The sequence below is a fragment of the Rhinatrema bivittatum genome, chromosome 7 (assembly GCF_901001135.1).
Source record: "Rhinatrema bivittatum chromosome 7, aRhiBiv1.1, whole genome shotgun sequence".
Taxonomy (NCBI): Eukaryota; Metazoa; Chordata; class Amphibia; order Gymnophiona; family Rhinatrematidae; genus Rhinatrema; species Rhinatrema bivittatum.
In genome coordinates, this window is record NC_042621.1 from 82,669,863 (window position 1) to 82,683,373 (window position 13,511).

General features: G+C 38.1%; 1 protein-coding gene across 1 annotated transcript; it reads left to right on the plus strand.

Annotated features, from left to right (window-relative positions):
- Window positions 1-360: 360 nt before the first annotated feature.
- IRX6 (iroquois homeobox 6) lies at window positions 361-6,421 on the plus strand. Its single transcript, XM_029610675.1, has 7 exons — window positions 361-435; window positions 1,302-1,556; window positions 1,976-2,085; window positions 2,892-3,199; window positions 4,216-4,818; window positions 5,374-5,482; window positions 6,313-6,421. The coding sequence occupies exons 1-7, from the start codon at window positions 361-363 to the stop codon at window positions 6,419-6,421; spliced, it is 1,569 nt and encodes a 522-aa protein (XP_029466535.1).
- The last annotated feature ends 7,090 nt before the right edge of the window (window positions 6,422-13,511 follow it).

Sequence of the window (13,511 nt, forward strand, 5' to 3'; positions counted from 1 at the left end):
TCCTGTGCTTTCGGGATTACTCCATGACGTCACTTTGATACTCTTCCATGGATGAATGCTAAAGAACTATAGAGCAGCAAATAATACAACAAGCAGTCCCCAGGACTTGAAAGTCTTACGGTATTTTTTTATTCTCCTTTTTAAAACCTTTTCTGCCAAACTCGGTACCTATGGTTTTCAGTTCTTAAGGCTGAGTGTCACGCTTTTTTTTTTCTCTCTTTACATGTGCATGCCTGAGATGCTGTCCTCTTTTTAAATGCAATCTCTAATTGAGCAAAAGGCCATGCGTGGAAATGTGTGTATGAAAAGCTGCATCTGAAGCAGGTTTCTGGTTGCAATCGACCTGGGTGAAAACATTGCATGTGGTTAAAAACAAATGAAGGATCAGCCATGTCCTTTCCTCAGTTCGGATGCCCTTACAGCGGTGCCGCACAGGTAAGGAAGGTGAGCAGGCTTCACCTCTCGTCTTGCTTTGTTTGTGCTAGGTTGGGTCTTACAGTAAACCAGGGTCGGATCTCCTCTTAGCCAAGCACCAGGATGAGTGGTTTGAGCGCTGAGCTGGGAATGCAAGGGTTTAACCTCCAGTGAATTAGGAATTCCTCGGTGACTCTCGTCAGGCTCCACACACTGTCACTTCATTTTAGGGCAGCTGTTTTCTTGCTTGCACATTTGACTTTATCTGTGTGAGCGCCAATTCTTTGCTTCTATGTAGCCGGGCGCGTTTTAGCATAGTAATGTTACCTTTTTGCTTTCTAACCACCGAGACTTCTTTTCCCGCCTTACATTCATCTACCTTTCTATACTATAAGTTGTCACAAACCCATTATTTTCTTTCTGAAATATGTTTTCTGAAAGCCTGCTTTTTCCAAACCACACTGAGGCATGTTTAATGTTGAAAAGTATCTTTAAATTACCGCAGATTGCTGGTGCACCTCCACTAATTATCATTCATTTAAATGTGTATTTACCACTGAGATTTTTTAGGCGATTTGCTGTCTTGCAAAACTGCTTTGTTATATTGAAGTTAATCAAATCAAATCTACTAAACGCATTATCTAATATGTTTTCTGCTCATGTATAGCCACTTCATAATTCAATCTCGACTATTCTGATTCAATTTAAATCAATTTAAAATGCATCTGACTGTTTCCAAAAGTATCACCTACATTGCGTTATCTGAAGTTTAATTTAGTTCAATTCGGAGCCTCAGAACCCTTTCCTTGCCAGATCTATCCGGTTTTCTTTTTCTAATTAATTGGCCGCGTTTCCAGAAAGTAATTACTTTACAAATCTTTGTACAGTTTTTTGTGTCGCCGAACTCTGCCACGACTTATCGTGAATCCGTGTCGGAGTCTTCCTCTGGACCCAAACAGGCTGCCACTATTTGCTGTTCCTATGAAAACCGACTGCTGGCCAGCACCAGGACTGAGCTCAATGCAGCTCTGGACATGTACGGGTCTCCCTATGCAGTGGCAGCAGCTGCAGCAGCAGCCGGCCAGAGTTATGGCACCTTCCTTCCGTACAGTACTGATCCCTCAAGTCTATACAAGACACTGGTGAGTAAGGACCGTCTCTTCATCTTCCTGCTGCATGCATTTGTATTCTCTCTGCAATGCCAACCTTAAATCCACTGCTGTTTGAGCTATGTTGCAGCAATTAGTAGATGTTGGTTGTGCAAAAGGTTTACAATCTGATGGTTACTGATAGCCTTTGTAGTAATGTTATGACTGCTGAAGATTTCTGACATTTGTATCTTCAAAGTGTGATAAGAGAGAATGTCCAGTTACTGTATACCATATATCTGTCACAGTAATTTAATGAGCTGGAGTGAATATGTAGCATCCGTTAGAAATAGAATAGATGAAGTATCTGTTGATCACTGTAAAATAATTCTTATAGAAATGGAACGATTCAGCACTTATCACCATCCAAGTCAAAGGGTGAATAAATTAAACGGATACTACTTTTTCTGCAGAATTCACAATATGAAATTAAAGATGGCACTAGCAGTTTGCACTCGGGAATTGCTCAGCCTGCTGCCTACTATCCCTACGATCATTCCTTAGGGCAGTACCAGTATGACAGGTAAAACCACTTTGATCATTTAGAATAACACTGATATCCCTCTGTGATGCAGCAATTGACTTCAAAATCTGCAATTTCGAAATGACAAATCTTATTCAAAGAACCACAGAGATCATGAATAGCAGTTAAGAAAATAATCATTACTAATCTTCTATTTAAACACAGATAGTTGAGTAAGAAAAGGGTAAAATTTTACCTGCAAATATATACTGCTACATGTACATATATTTACTGAAATACATAGATCCTCTATATCAGGGGTGGCCAGTTCTTGTCCTCAAGAGACACAAATAGGCCAGGATTTCAGGATATCCACAGTGAATATGCATGAGATAGATTTGCATACAATGGAGGTAGTTCACATGCATATTCATTGTGGATATTCTGAAAACCAGACCTGCTTGTGGCTCTTGAGGTCCGGAGTTAGTCACCACTTCTCTATAGTATTATAGTATAGTATAGTATAGTATTATCATTTCAATTAAATCCAAGTGGATTTAATTGAAATGAGAGTAATATAACCTCCTTTTCTCAAATAATATCACATTCACTTGTAAGAAAGCCTTACAATGATGCAATTCAAAATACCATGGAATATTCCTTATTACCGTTGCAAATGGCAAGTCTTTGTATTGTAGTGACACTGAGTATAACAATTCCATTAAGCATGTCTTAAGAGGTATTTACTTTGAAGATCATATTTATTGCTTTGAATTATCAGTATATTTCCAACAATAGGATTTGCTTTTTCAGTTCAGTGATAGTTCATCTAATTAGCTTTTTAAATATTTCATGCTTAATACAAGGTACAGTACAATGGATTTCAGTGGTTCTGCCAGACGTAAAAATGCGACTCGGGAGACAACCAGCACCCTCAAGACCTGGCTATATGAACACAGGAAAAATCCTTACCCCACTAAAGGAGAAAAAATTATGTTGGCCATAATCACCAAAATGACTCTGACCCAGGTTTCTACTTGGTTTGCTAATGCACGAAGGAGACTTAAGAAAGAAAACAAAATGACATGGTCTCCAAAGAATAAAGCAGGAGAAGAGAGAAAAGATGGAAACAAAACAGAAGACAATGAATACAGTATAGACAATGACAGCAAAGGTAAAAAGATTACATCACAAAGTTTTTAAATTTTTAAACCATCATTATTATTAGACCTTAAGCATTTAACAGCATTCTTGGATCCTTTTAAAGCAGGGGTCCCCAAACTTGGTGCTCGAGGTCCTCAACTCAGTGGGTTTCCAGGATTGCCGCAATGAGTATGCATGAGATCTGTTTGCATACAGAGCCTCCATTGCATGCAAATAGATGTCATGAATACTCATTTGGGAAATTCTGAAAACTCAACTGGGCTAAGGCCCTCAAGGACTGAGTTTCAGATTCCTGTTTTAAAGGAAAAAAAAAACATACGCCTTTAAAAACATAGATAGATAGATAGATAGATAGACAGACAGACATAGATAGATACAGTGAGTTGAAAAAGTATTTGACCACCTAAAAATGTCAGCTGATTTGAGTGGATTACAAATGACACTTGCACAGATTGTTCCAGTTATGTTTATTGCAAACCAGTATGATAAATACAATTAAAAACTGAAAAATGTTGCTTGAATAAGTATTCAACCCCTTCAGACTAGTACGTGGTAGAACCACCTTTTGCTGTAAACAACTTTAGGTCTGTTGGGGTAATTTTCTACCAGCATTGCAGACTATTTGGGAGTGATTTTTGCCATTCTTTCTGGTAGATTTGCTCCAGGTTGATTACATGACGCTTGTGGATTGCAATTTCCAAATAGTGTCACAGATTCTCTATTGGATTAAGATCTGGACTTTGACTTGGCCATTCTAGAACATTCACCTTTTGTTGTTCTGTCACTCCTATGTTGCTTTGGCCTTGTGCTTGGGATCATTGTCCGGCTTAGTATTAAGTATTACAAGGTTTTGGTGTTATGAGAAGTCATACAATGGAGTCCCTTTATAAAATGGCAAAGCTATTATAGGAGAAGATATCACAGGTAATTATTTTTTTGACACCCTCTTCACAGGGAATAACCACTTGTTACCTTTGTTTTTATAGTAATTTCGCTTGATACTTTTGCATTCTTGTTTTGATCTAGATCCGAAAACTTGCAAGGAGGAAAAGGAGCTAAGATTAAGTGATCTAGAAGATTTAGATGATGAGGGACCAGGTAAATTAGAAGGCGACCAGAAGATTGCACGACCAGAAAGCTCAAGTATCACCGGCTTAGCCGAGTCTGAGAAAAGTGACTGCAGTTTGAATCTTTCAAACCACTTCCACACCTATTCTTGCCATAAAATGAATGCAACAGCAGCAGCAGACTTTGTAGAAGTTATGGGACCCAAATCATCTCTAGTGGGAAACCCTGGTCAGGTGCAGAATTTCGAGATAACAGAAAAGCCCAGAATCTGGTCCTTAGCTCATACGGCAGGTGCCAGTGTTATAGTGAATCCTCAGAGCAATGACCAAAGGACAGTTAGCCCCGGCTGCCTGCTTATTAGAGGAAGAAAAGCTGCTCGTGGACAGTGCACTGAGGTGAGGCCTCTTCATAGTATCAGAGCCCAGCCTGGTAATGAAAGTGCATTTGAAGAGTCTGCTATGATTTTTAGAACTTCAAATTTCAACCTGCAGTCTTTACAACTAAATTGTGCTTCCTATCCTGTACTTGGAGAGACCTGCCAGTACTCTTCTGGAGCTGAAGGTACCTGGACTTCCCTGTTTCTGTTCAAGCTGATGGGGGAAAACACTTTGAAACTGAATAGTGTAATGTACATTTCATGCCCGCCAAATCTTTCTTTCTGTTAACGTTATAGTTCCTGCAATAATAAAGGAGTTATTAGTCTAAACTACACTTCTCAAGTTACAGGAATATCAAACAAAATATATATTTTATAACTTTGATGCAACCTTTTTCGGTACTTGCCAGGTTCTTATGGCCTGGTTTGGCCTCTGTTGGAAACAGGATGCTGGGCTTGATGGACCCTTGGTCTGACCCAGTATGGCAATTTCTTATGTTCTTATGTTCTTAACCTGAGAATTCTGTTGGTTCTAGCTGTGATGTCATTGCTCTAGAACAATTTTAAAATATGTTTCTATGAATTGTAGCATCAAATAGTCTACTGGGGGGACAAGATTATCAAAGAGGCTTAAGTAGATGAAATAACATGATATACTTTGACATACTAGTTCAGACAAGCAAAGTAATCAATGTTGTGAGATTCAAAATGTATTATGAATTGGTTATGTCTGTATGCAGGGTTTGCAAGAAATATGAAACCTTGTCAAGGAACCATAGATCTCACTGAAGCTTGTCTAGTGCAGCATACAGACAATCTGAGAACAGCTTTTAGGCCAGTGATGAAGAGGTGAGGTAGGTGATTACGTATCCTGCACGATGAAACCTATTAGAGACTTGTCAGTAAGATGCTAAAAATATTTTAAATAGAAGACATATACCACATTAGAGAAACTATTTCATTAGCAAACACAGTCTAATCAGCTTAACAAAACCAAAACAGTGTGTGTGTGAGTGTGTGAGTGTGTGTGTGAGTGCTTGTGTATGTGAGTGTGTATGTATGTGTGTGTGTGTGTTTGAGTGTGTGTGTGTGTGTGTATGCATGTGAGTGTGTGTGTGTATGTGAGTGTGTATGTATGTGTGTGTGTGTGTGTGTGTGTATATGTGTGTGTTGAATTTCCCCTCTCCCTTCCCAGAATTTCTTTTAATTCTTGACAGCTTGAAGATTATAGAATTTTCTGAATATTTATGGGAGAAAAAGAACAGATATGGTTGAAGTCTTGTGAACTCAAATGTCTTTTGCCATAAATGATGGAACACTCCCTCAGGATAAGGTGGTCAAGAATATTTAAAGTTCTATTCTGTTTTGGGGGGCAGCATTAAAGTGCAATTTCTCTTAGTACCTAAAACTATTCTAGTAAATTCATTTAACATATTATTTGGGTGTGCATATAGTTAAGTCCAAATGAAAGCAAATTGCCTCTAGACATTTACCATGAGTTGATCAAAACTGTTACCATTTATTTTGATTTGTAAGAAACTTGATATTGATTAGCTAATATTTAGTTCAAATTGCAAGCTAAAATGGACAACAATCTATAGTTGCTTTTCTTCCTGTCATGCACCATGTATAAATCCTTTCATAATGTTCTTGTTTCTAATTCTGTTTTCCTCTTTCAGAAGGATGCCCCGTTACTCTGAACTCCTGGAGACTTATACTCAAAGTTTTAAAGACAAAAGCTCTGCTGCGATACCTATAAGGACAAGACTAAACTTGCTTCATGAATAGGGTGGTTTTCCCATTTCCCATTAAAGCAAAATGTTTCTGTCTCTTCCTGCTTTCTTACTTCCGGATCTGAAAACCTCACAGTCAAGTTATGCATGCATATTCACAAGATAATGACTGAATCCATAGTTACCCACAGTGACAGAAAACGAATGGGAAGAGCGAAATAATGCAGACTGTTTGATGCACTGATTCACCGTAGTTTTCACAAGTTTACAAACCGATTTTGTCTTTCTCTCCTCCGTTATATCACCTTCATTCCCATGGCCCCTAAAGGGGCAGGTATTTCACAATATCTTAAAAATTGGTGCTTATTGTGTTAAGAAAAGGCCTGTATGTTATTTTTTATTTTTTTGTCCATTCTATGCTTTTTAAACCTGAGATTTTTGCTGCGTATGTCTGTAAAATATGGTATTGCTCTGGGGAAATTTGCTTAAACATTCTTTAAAATCTCTTAATTAAAACAAGTTGGTTGAATTTGTGAAAGCCCTAATACCATGGATAAGCTGAGCTTCAAACAAGAGGATGCTAAGTGCATCCTCGTCCTGTCACAGCTTTTTATGTTATTGGAAAAATTCTCTTTGTTTTTTCTAATATATCAAGGGGTTAGAATGACAAAACAGGCCATTGTTACTGTCTCAGAGAGCCCTGTACTTTACTAGACATTGCTGTATTATTTCTGACTAATTAAGAGTGCCATGAAACACACTCTGTATAGACTAATATACAAAGCAGAAGAAAGAATGTCTCTTTGTTCCACATTTCTAGCAGCACAGGCAATATTTTAAAGTAATAACTGCAGTAATTAAGAGGTCATCAATAGTTTAACCTAATACCAGTTATTTTCACTGACGTCAGCATTTACATTAAGTCTTTTACATAGATGTACATTTGTGGTCAATACAGTCCAATTAATTCTCCCTTAATAAATCAGAAAAATCAAGTTGAATATCAAGAAGACTTCTATACATTTCCGGAGAGGTACTAATAATTTTGGTACCTATTAGATTAGAATTTCAGAAAGTGTAAACAAATACTTGCAGACACGAAATTGAGAATTGTTCAAGAAAAAATGAGAGAGTGAATATTTGTCTGTGCCCTATCCAGGAAATGTAAATACATAGTATTAATGAAAGGTTAAAGAAGTGGCGTATTTGGTTTTCCACCCCTATTCCTGCATGAGATAAGTTTGCATACCTCTTTACTTAGACGTCATCTAATTTTGAAATGTGATATTGGTGGTGGGAATATGCTTTCAAGATGTGAAGTATTTGGGGTGAACAAGGTGACGACGTCCTAGTTCTACTTTCTGTTTTAAATCACAGTTCACAAAAACTAGCAGAGATGGAGGCACATGTTGACGCCCCCGTTCATGCCTTATGAAAATTAACTTATCACCACTTCCGATCTTCTCTTAATAATGCAATTCAGAATATACATCGAAGTCTCCCAAACATATAACAGATATGGACAGAAGTGAGGGAGTGAAGCTACTTTACCATTTTCCAAGCAGATATTTTGCACAATAATTTTAAAGCAGTTCTGTAATGCTTCAGTCCTGTTCCTAGAATGCCTTTTTGGTGTATGTTCTATGCAGGCAAATACAATAAACAAAAAAAATATATATAGTGTTGCTATAAATGGATGCATAGTTGTGATGTACAGGGATTTGCTCTGTATCAGCCATCACAGGATTCGTGTTGTGAGCAGCGTTCACTTGTACAGTAACAAAACTCGAATCAAGGGAGCGATGTATACTGTGTACCTTTGAATAATTTAAAGACAAAGAAAACACAATTAAGATAAACATGTCCTACAGCAATCTGCACAACAATAGCAGGTCCGACACCTCTTTAAAAGCAGCCACATTGCCCAAAAAAACCCCAGCACAGTCCACAGTCGAGTCAGGGAAATAAAGCCGAAAAAAAGATAAACATTATTTCAAGTCGGATTGGAAAGATTAGTTCTTGTAATAAAGAGTATTAGGTCTTTGCAAGGCTTCTTGCAGATCGACTGCCCCCGCTCTCTTTTTCCCTCTCTAACAGGTATTCTCCTACTGCCAACCTCGCTATTACAAAAATCCTACATTTAGAACATCTCAGAAGCAAAGGGGAATTGTTTTACTTGGGCAGGTTCCTTTTAACTTTTTTTTTTTTTTTAAACTCTAGAGCAGATTATAAAACCTTTCCACACAGTTCCTCAGCATTAAGTGATCTTAAAACCTCAATAAATATGTAGTGTTAGAATATTACTTTGTGTTTTGATTTAATTACTATTCAGTCGGCGATTAACTGCAATTATTCAAATTAGTAACCTAAACATAAAAGGTATTTTCTGTAGGCGCTTTTCCCCCTGCAGGCGTTCCTGTGGCTTTCTATTTCTGTGTGAAGAGTTATATGTTTAGTTATCCTATTTTCCTCTGCATATTTATATTTTCAATAAACATATTTATTCTTTTCAGAAATACAATCTGTATTCTATGGCTCGCCTTCCCCTCCCCGATCCATACCCTGGAGCATCCCCTTGGATGGGAGCTTTCTGTGACATTTATTACCATTGCACAGAACAATTCCAACGAAAGAAAAGCGACTAAATTAGCTTAACTTTTTAAAATAATTCCAAGACTTCTCAGCCTCTAGTGCATGGTAGTTATTTTCTATACCTGTACATTTAATTTATGTATTTTATGCTGATTTTTATTTTAATGGCAATTGCAGCGTGATGACAATTTGATGCTATAATCAAAGGTAGAAAGGAGCTAATGTTTTGCATTGCTACCTGTTTTAACAGTTTTGAAAGACAAATTATAAGTAAGGACTTTTCCCACCACATCCTCACTGAAGACTTTATCCTTTATTTCTTCTCTTCTTTCGATGAATGAAGATAGACTCTGTGCGTCTTTTCAATACTGCTTTAGTTAAATAGCTCAGCTAGTATTTAAATAAAATTAGAAAGCCTGCCCCTTTATTTTAGAAAGATTATTAAAAAAAAAAAACAAAAAACCAATGATTAAAGTATCCTTAAACACTTTAATATGTTTTTAGGGCAGATGACCTGCTGTGCGTCTGAAAAGATTTCATTTAGATCAGCCCTACTGTTGCTCAGATTATCCAAGCAGCTGAAAAACTCCATGCAATCTGTCATACAGACCAGATATATATATATATATATATATATATATATCGCAAAGCTCCCAAAATATAATCTTTCTGCATCGTATTCTGAATACTGTTTTGATTAAATATCAGAGCCAGGACGGATGTGGCGCTAATATGAAAAACGCTGGGCTCATAGTACAAGAGTGTCTCAATATATAATATTATGAAAAAATGGTTTCGTTCCGTTTCAGCCCAGCAGGTAATACAATACATAACCTCTGAGTCAGCTCTATTTCCAAGTGAGGACGATTTAGTAATTTAGGAGTACAAACAAATATGTCCTAGATAGATAGCCGATAGGCAAATTGTGAAAACTGACAGTGTTTTTAGATTGTAAATTAAAATGTAAAGATCAAGTGACTTACATGACTAGATGGTAGGGAGATATAATTATTACCATATCCCTTCAGCCAACTCTTTAGGACCCACCATATTTAGAGTACTAAAATATTACTAGAAAACAATAGTTGACTTTGTCTAGGCTGAATTGTGCTGCTTTTATGTACAGCATTGCAGAACATAAAAGCATCACAAAGCACTACTTCTCAAAAGATCATATGTAGATAGACAGAGATATTTACACATACATATTTGACACCACACTTTTAACAGAATATTATTATGCCAGAATTCATCTTCATAGACAGTTTGAAGCTTTTTATTTGCAAGGTGTGCAGGTTACCCCAGAGACAGCTAGTCAAAAACACTTAACAGCATTTTAAATAGTGTAACTTTTGTTGAGTTCTATTAAAATTGCTTTTTGTTGATTTAATGGACACTTACGTTGAATAAAGTAAACAGTGCATAGTTTGTCATACATATATTATATTACCAAACAAAATAAGCTACAACTTCCAAGTTAAACATGAAAAGTTAGAATCACAAACATTTCCATCTCATATTCAGTATACTGGAAACTAAAGTATTACTACAAAGTACACTGATGCATTCTTGTCCTTCTTTTCTTAAATTATGTAGTTTAGGGTATAGGAAGCAGATTCTTAAAACTAAAGAGTAAACATTTTGATTTTTTTGCTGGACAAACAAATACTGCAGATTGTAGAAAAACATTTTCTGGGTTATGTCTAAAAGACTGGCTGGCTCAGAGATTGTGCCACCTGCATTATGTCCAGATTAAGTGACCCAGCCTGACAGGACTTCTCTTACAAGTAGAATGTCTATTAAATGATAGGGGAACAGATAATTGAAAACAAAGAAAGCTGCTGGGTCAGAAGTAGTCGGCAGTCATACCAGCAATACTGCAAACATTCACTATTTAAGTGTCACTCGTTCAGATATTGCATTTGCCTTCAAACTGTATATTAAGAATAGTAAGATGTAATGCTTAATATAAATGATCTATAAAATGAAAATTAAAAGAAAAAAAAAACAAGCAAGGATTATTTCCTACATCTATAGTTATAACAAAGTGTTTAACAAATGAGGATTTCCATATTCCTTAAACATTAGGAATCATAAGATATGTATGCACTTTTTTTTTAAAGCCTACTTGGTAGAAACTACAAATATTATTACAAGTAGACCCTGTAGCAATACAGAATGCCAAATAAAAATTCATGTTCAATAAAATAAATTCAGAATAGATTATTGATACAGGACTGGTATTTTGGCAAAGAATAGCAAGAAGGGTGAGGATACTACTACAGAGATAGTTTTGCACTGTCCCTCCATCTGCTATGTTTATCTTTGTTTTCTTGTAGTATAGGTTGAACAGCAAGAACATTTTCCACATGAATATCTAAAGTAAGTGACAAGTATATCTCAGTTGTTAAGATATGAAGACCCTGGTCACTTGGCTTTTAAACATTCTGATATGTTATGGAGGAATCTAATCTTATCTTCCAATGTCAAGAGACAGGAAGGAGCTCAGGATGTTACATTCCCTTCTATAACTTGCAGATTAGATGACGGGACCCTGTTCAATATGTATTGTTTTTCAATTAGTAAACACACAAGCACAACATTTTCTTCCCTGTTATTTTCTTACTGCATCTGACAAGCATAAATCTAGACTTCAAGAGTATTGATTGATTCATCCCATTCTGGGTTACCGAGTTTAGAAAACAAAGTTGTTATGCTAATGCAGCTGAGTTCAAATGTTGATTGAGACAATGTGCACACTTCATTTCCTTTATCCAAAGAAAGTGATGACATATGTGTCTGTCATTGTTCAAGATCATGTAGTTTTCCTAGTGGAATTTTGGTACGTTGCTATCTCTTCAAGACCTGCTGATGAATTTTCTTGAAGATAATTATTGGTTCCTTAAAGCAAGCATGATGCATATGAAAAACTAACTTTGTACACTGAAGACTAAACCCCCAAGACTTCCTCTGCCCTCCTGACCCATTCTGATACCAAAGGGTACTATGTTTTGCAAGTACTCTTCTTAACTCCTTTGCTAGGGATTGCCCTATGAACTATTTTTATAATCTGTACACATGAGCCATTCATCACTTCATCACCATCACCTGTTCCTGACCAGACAATACAGCGCCTTTTAGTTGAAAGAGCTGGATACTCAACTGTGATGCTAATTGATGGGCAAAGGAGTCAATGAATTAAAACCAAGATCAGTGAACAAGATTTAACACAGGCAGTTGGGACACTCCCCTCCCCTGCCTCTCCCTCCCAACCTCAAACACAAAGAAACATTGAGCCAACACCATTTTAAGTAGAAATACAGGATTGCTGCTTTATCAAGTAACAACATAATGAATCCCAACTGATACTCTAGCCAATTCAATGTATTCACCGTTGCCACCTGAAACCACTATGGACCATCTAGGCCCCTGTTATGGTTTTTGGTGAATTGGTGAACCCTGGGCCAAGGTGAGAGATGTCTCCGCTCACAGGGAGGAGCCTCGTGGGCCTCACCGTCAGTGGGCATGGTCTCAGTGACGTAGGATACAGCTGTGAGAGAGACATTATTAAGGAGAAAGATAGGACATAACCTGAGGAGTGGGAAATGTAAATAAACACAGTCTTAGTAAATACAGTGGTCAGGATGATGGTGTATATACGAAGGTCCTGGTAATGGCCCGCAGCACGGGGTACACCTGGGAATTCCTGTAGGCTGATGTAAATCCTAAGAGTGCAGATCTGGTAGTGGCCCGCGGCATGGGGTATGCCGAGGAAGCTGTACTGTAAAAGTCAGAGGCAGAGGTCAGTGTTACAGGAACAAGGCCGTAGACCCAGTATAAGAGATAAAGTATCCTGAGGCACAGATAGAGTAGATAGACTGAACGGTAGTGGCCTGAGGAATGGGGTATGCTGTGGAATCTTCAGTAGATGATAGACGTTGGAAAATGTACTCACACAAGGAAGTCCCAGTAGATATACCCGAGGAGCGGGTCAGGATGTCCCAGGCAGGAGGGCCCTCCGAGGAGCGGATAGCCAAGACGCGTAAGAGCCCTAGAGGAGCGCGTACTCAGAGCGTCCAATTGCCCGATGGAGAATCTGGAACAGAGGATCCAAGTACAGCGAATTTAACAAGCGAGAGAACTCCTTGCTAACTCATCTTAGCAATGGGCGAGTCCGTATAAGTACACCAGCAGTGTTGAAATCATCGGAGGGGACACCCCCAAGGTTCCCGCCATGATGTATTGATAAGGAGGCCCTGCGCGCGTGCCTAGGTGATACCAGAAGTAAGATGGCGGTCGGCAGCACCTACGCTATCCCGGGGAAGTCGGCATTGGTTGGCGGAGGCCGCCATTCTCCCAATGATTGATGGTGTAGGGAAAAAAGCGGTGAGCATGAGAGGTCGCAGCTGCCTGCGACCAGGCGCAACAGTCCCAAGCCATAGTTGCCCAACATGAAGCCAGCTAGGCCATCTGCTTTGGGCAGTGGCAGACTGGCTGACTTGCTCCCACTGTGGCATCCAGGGGGTGATTCTGCTATACCACCATGGCCAGCC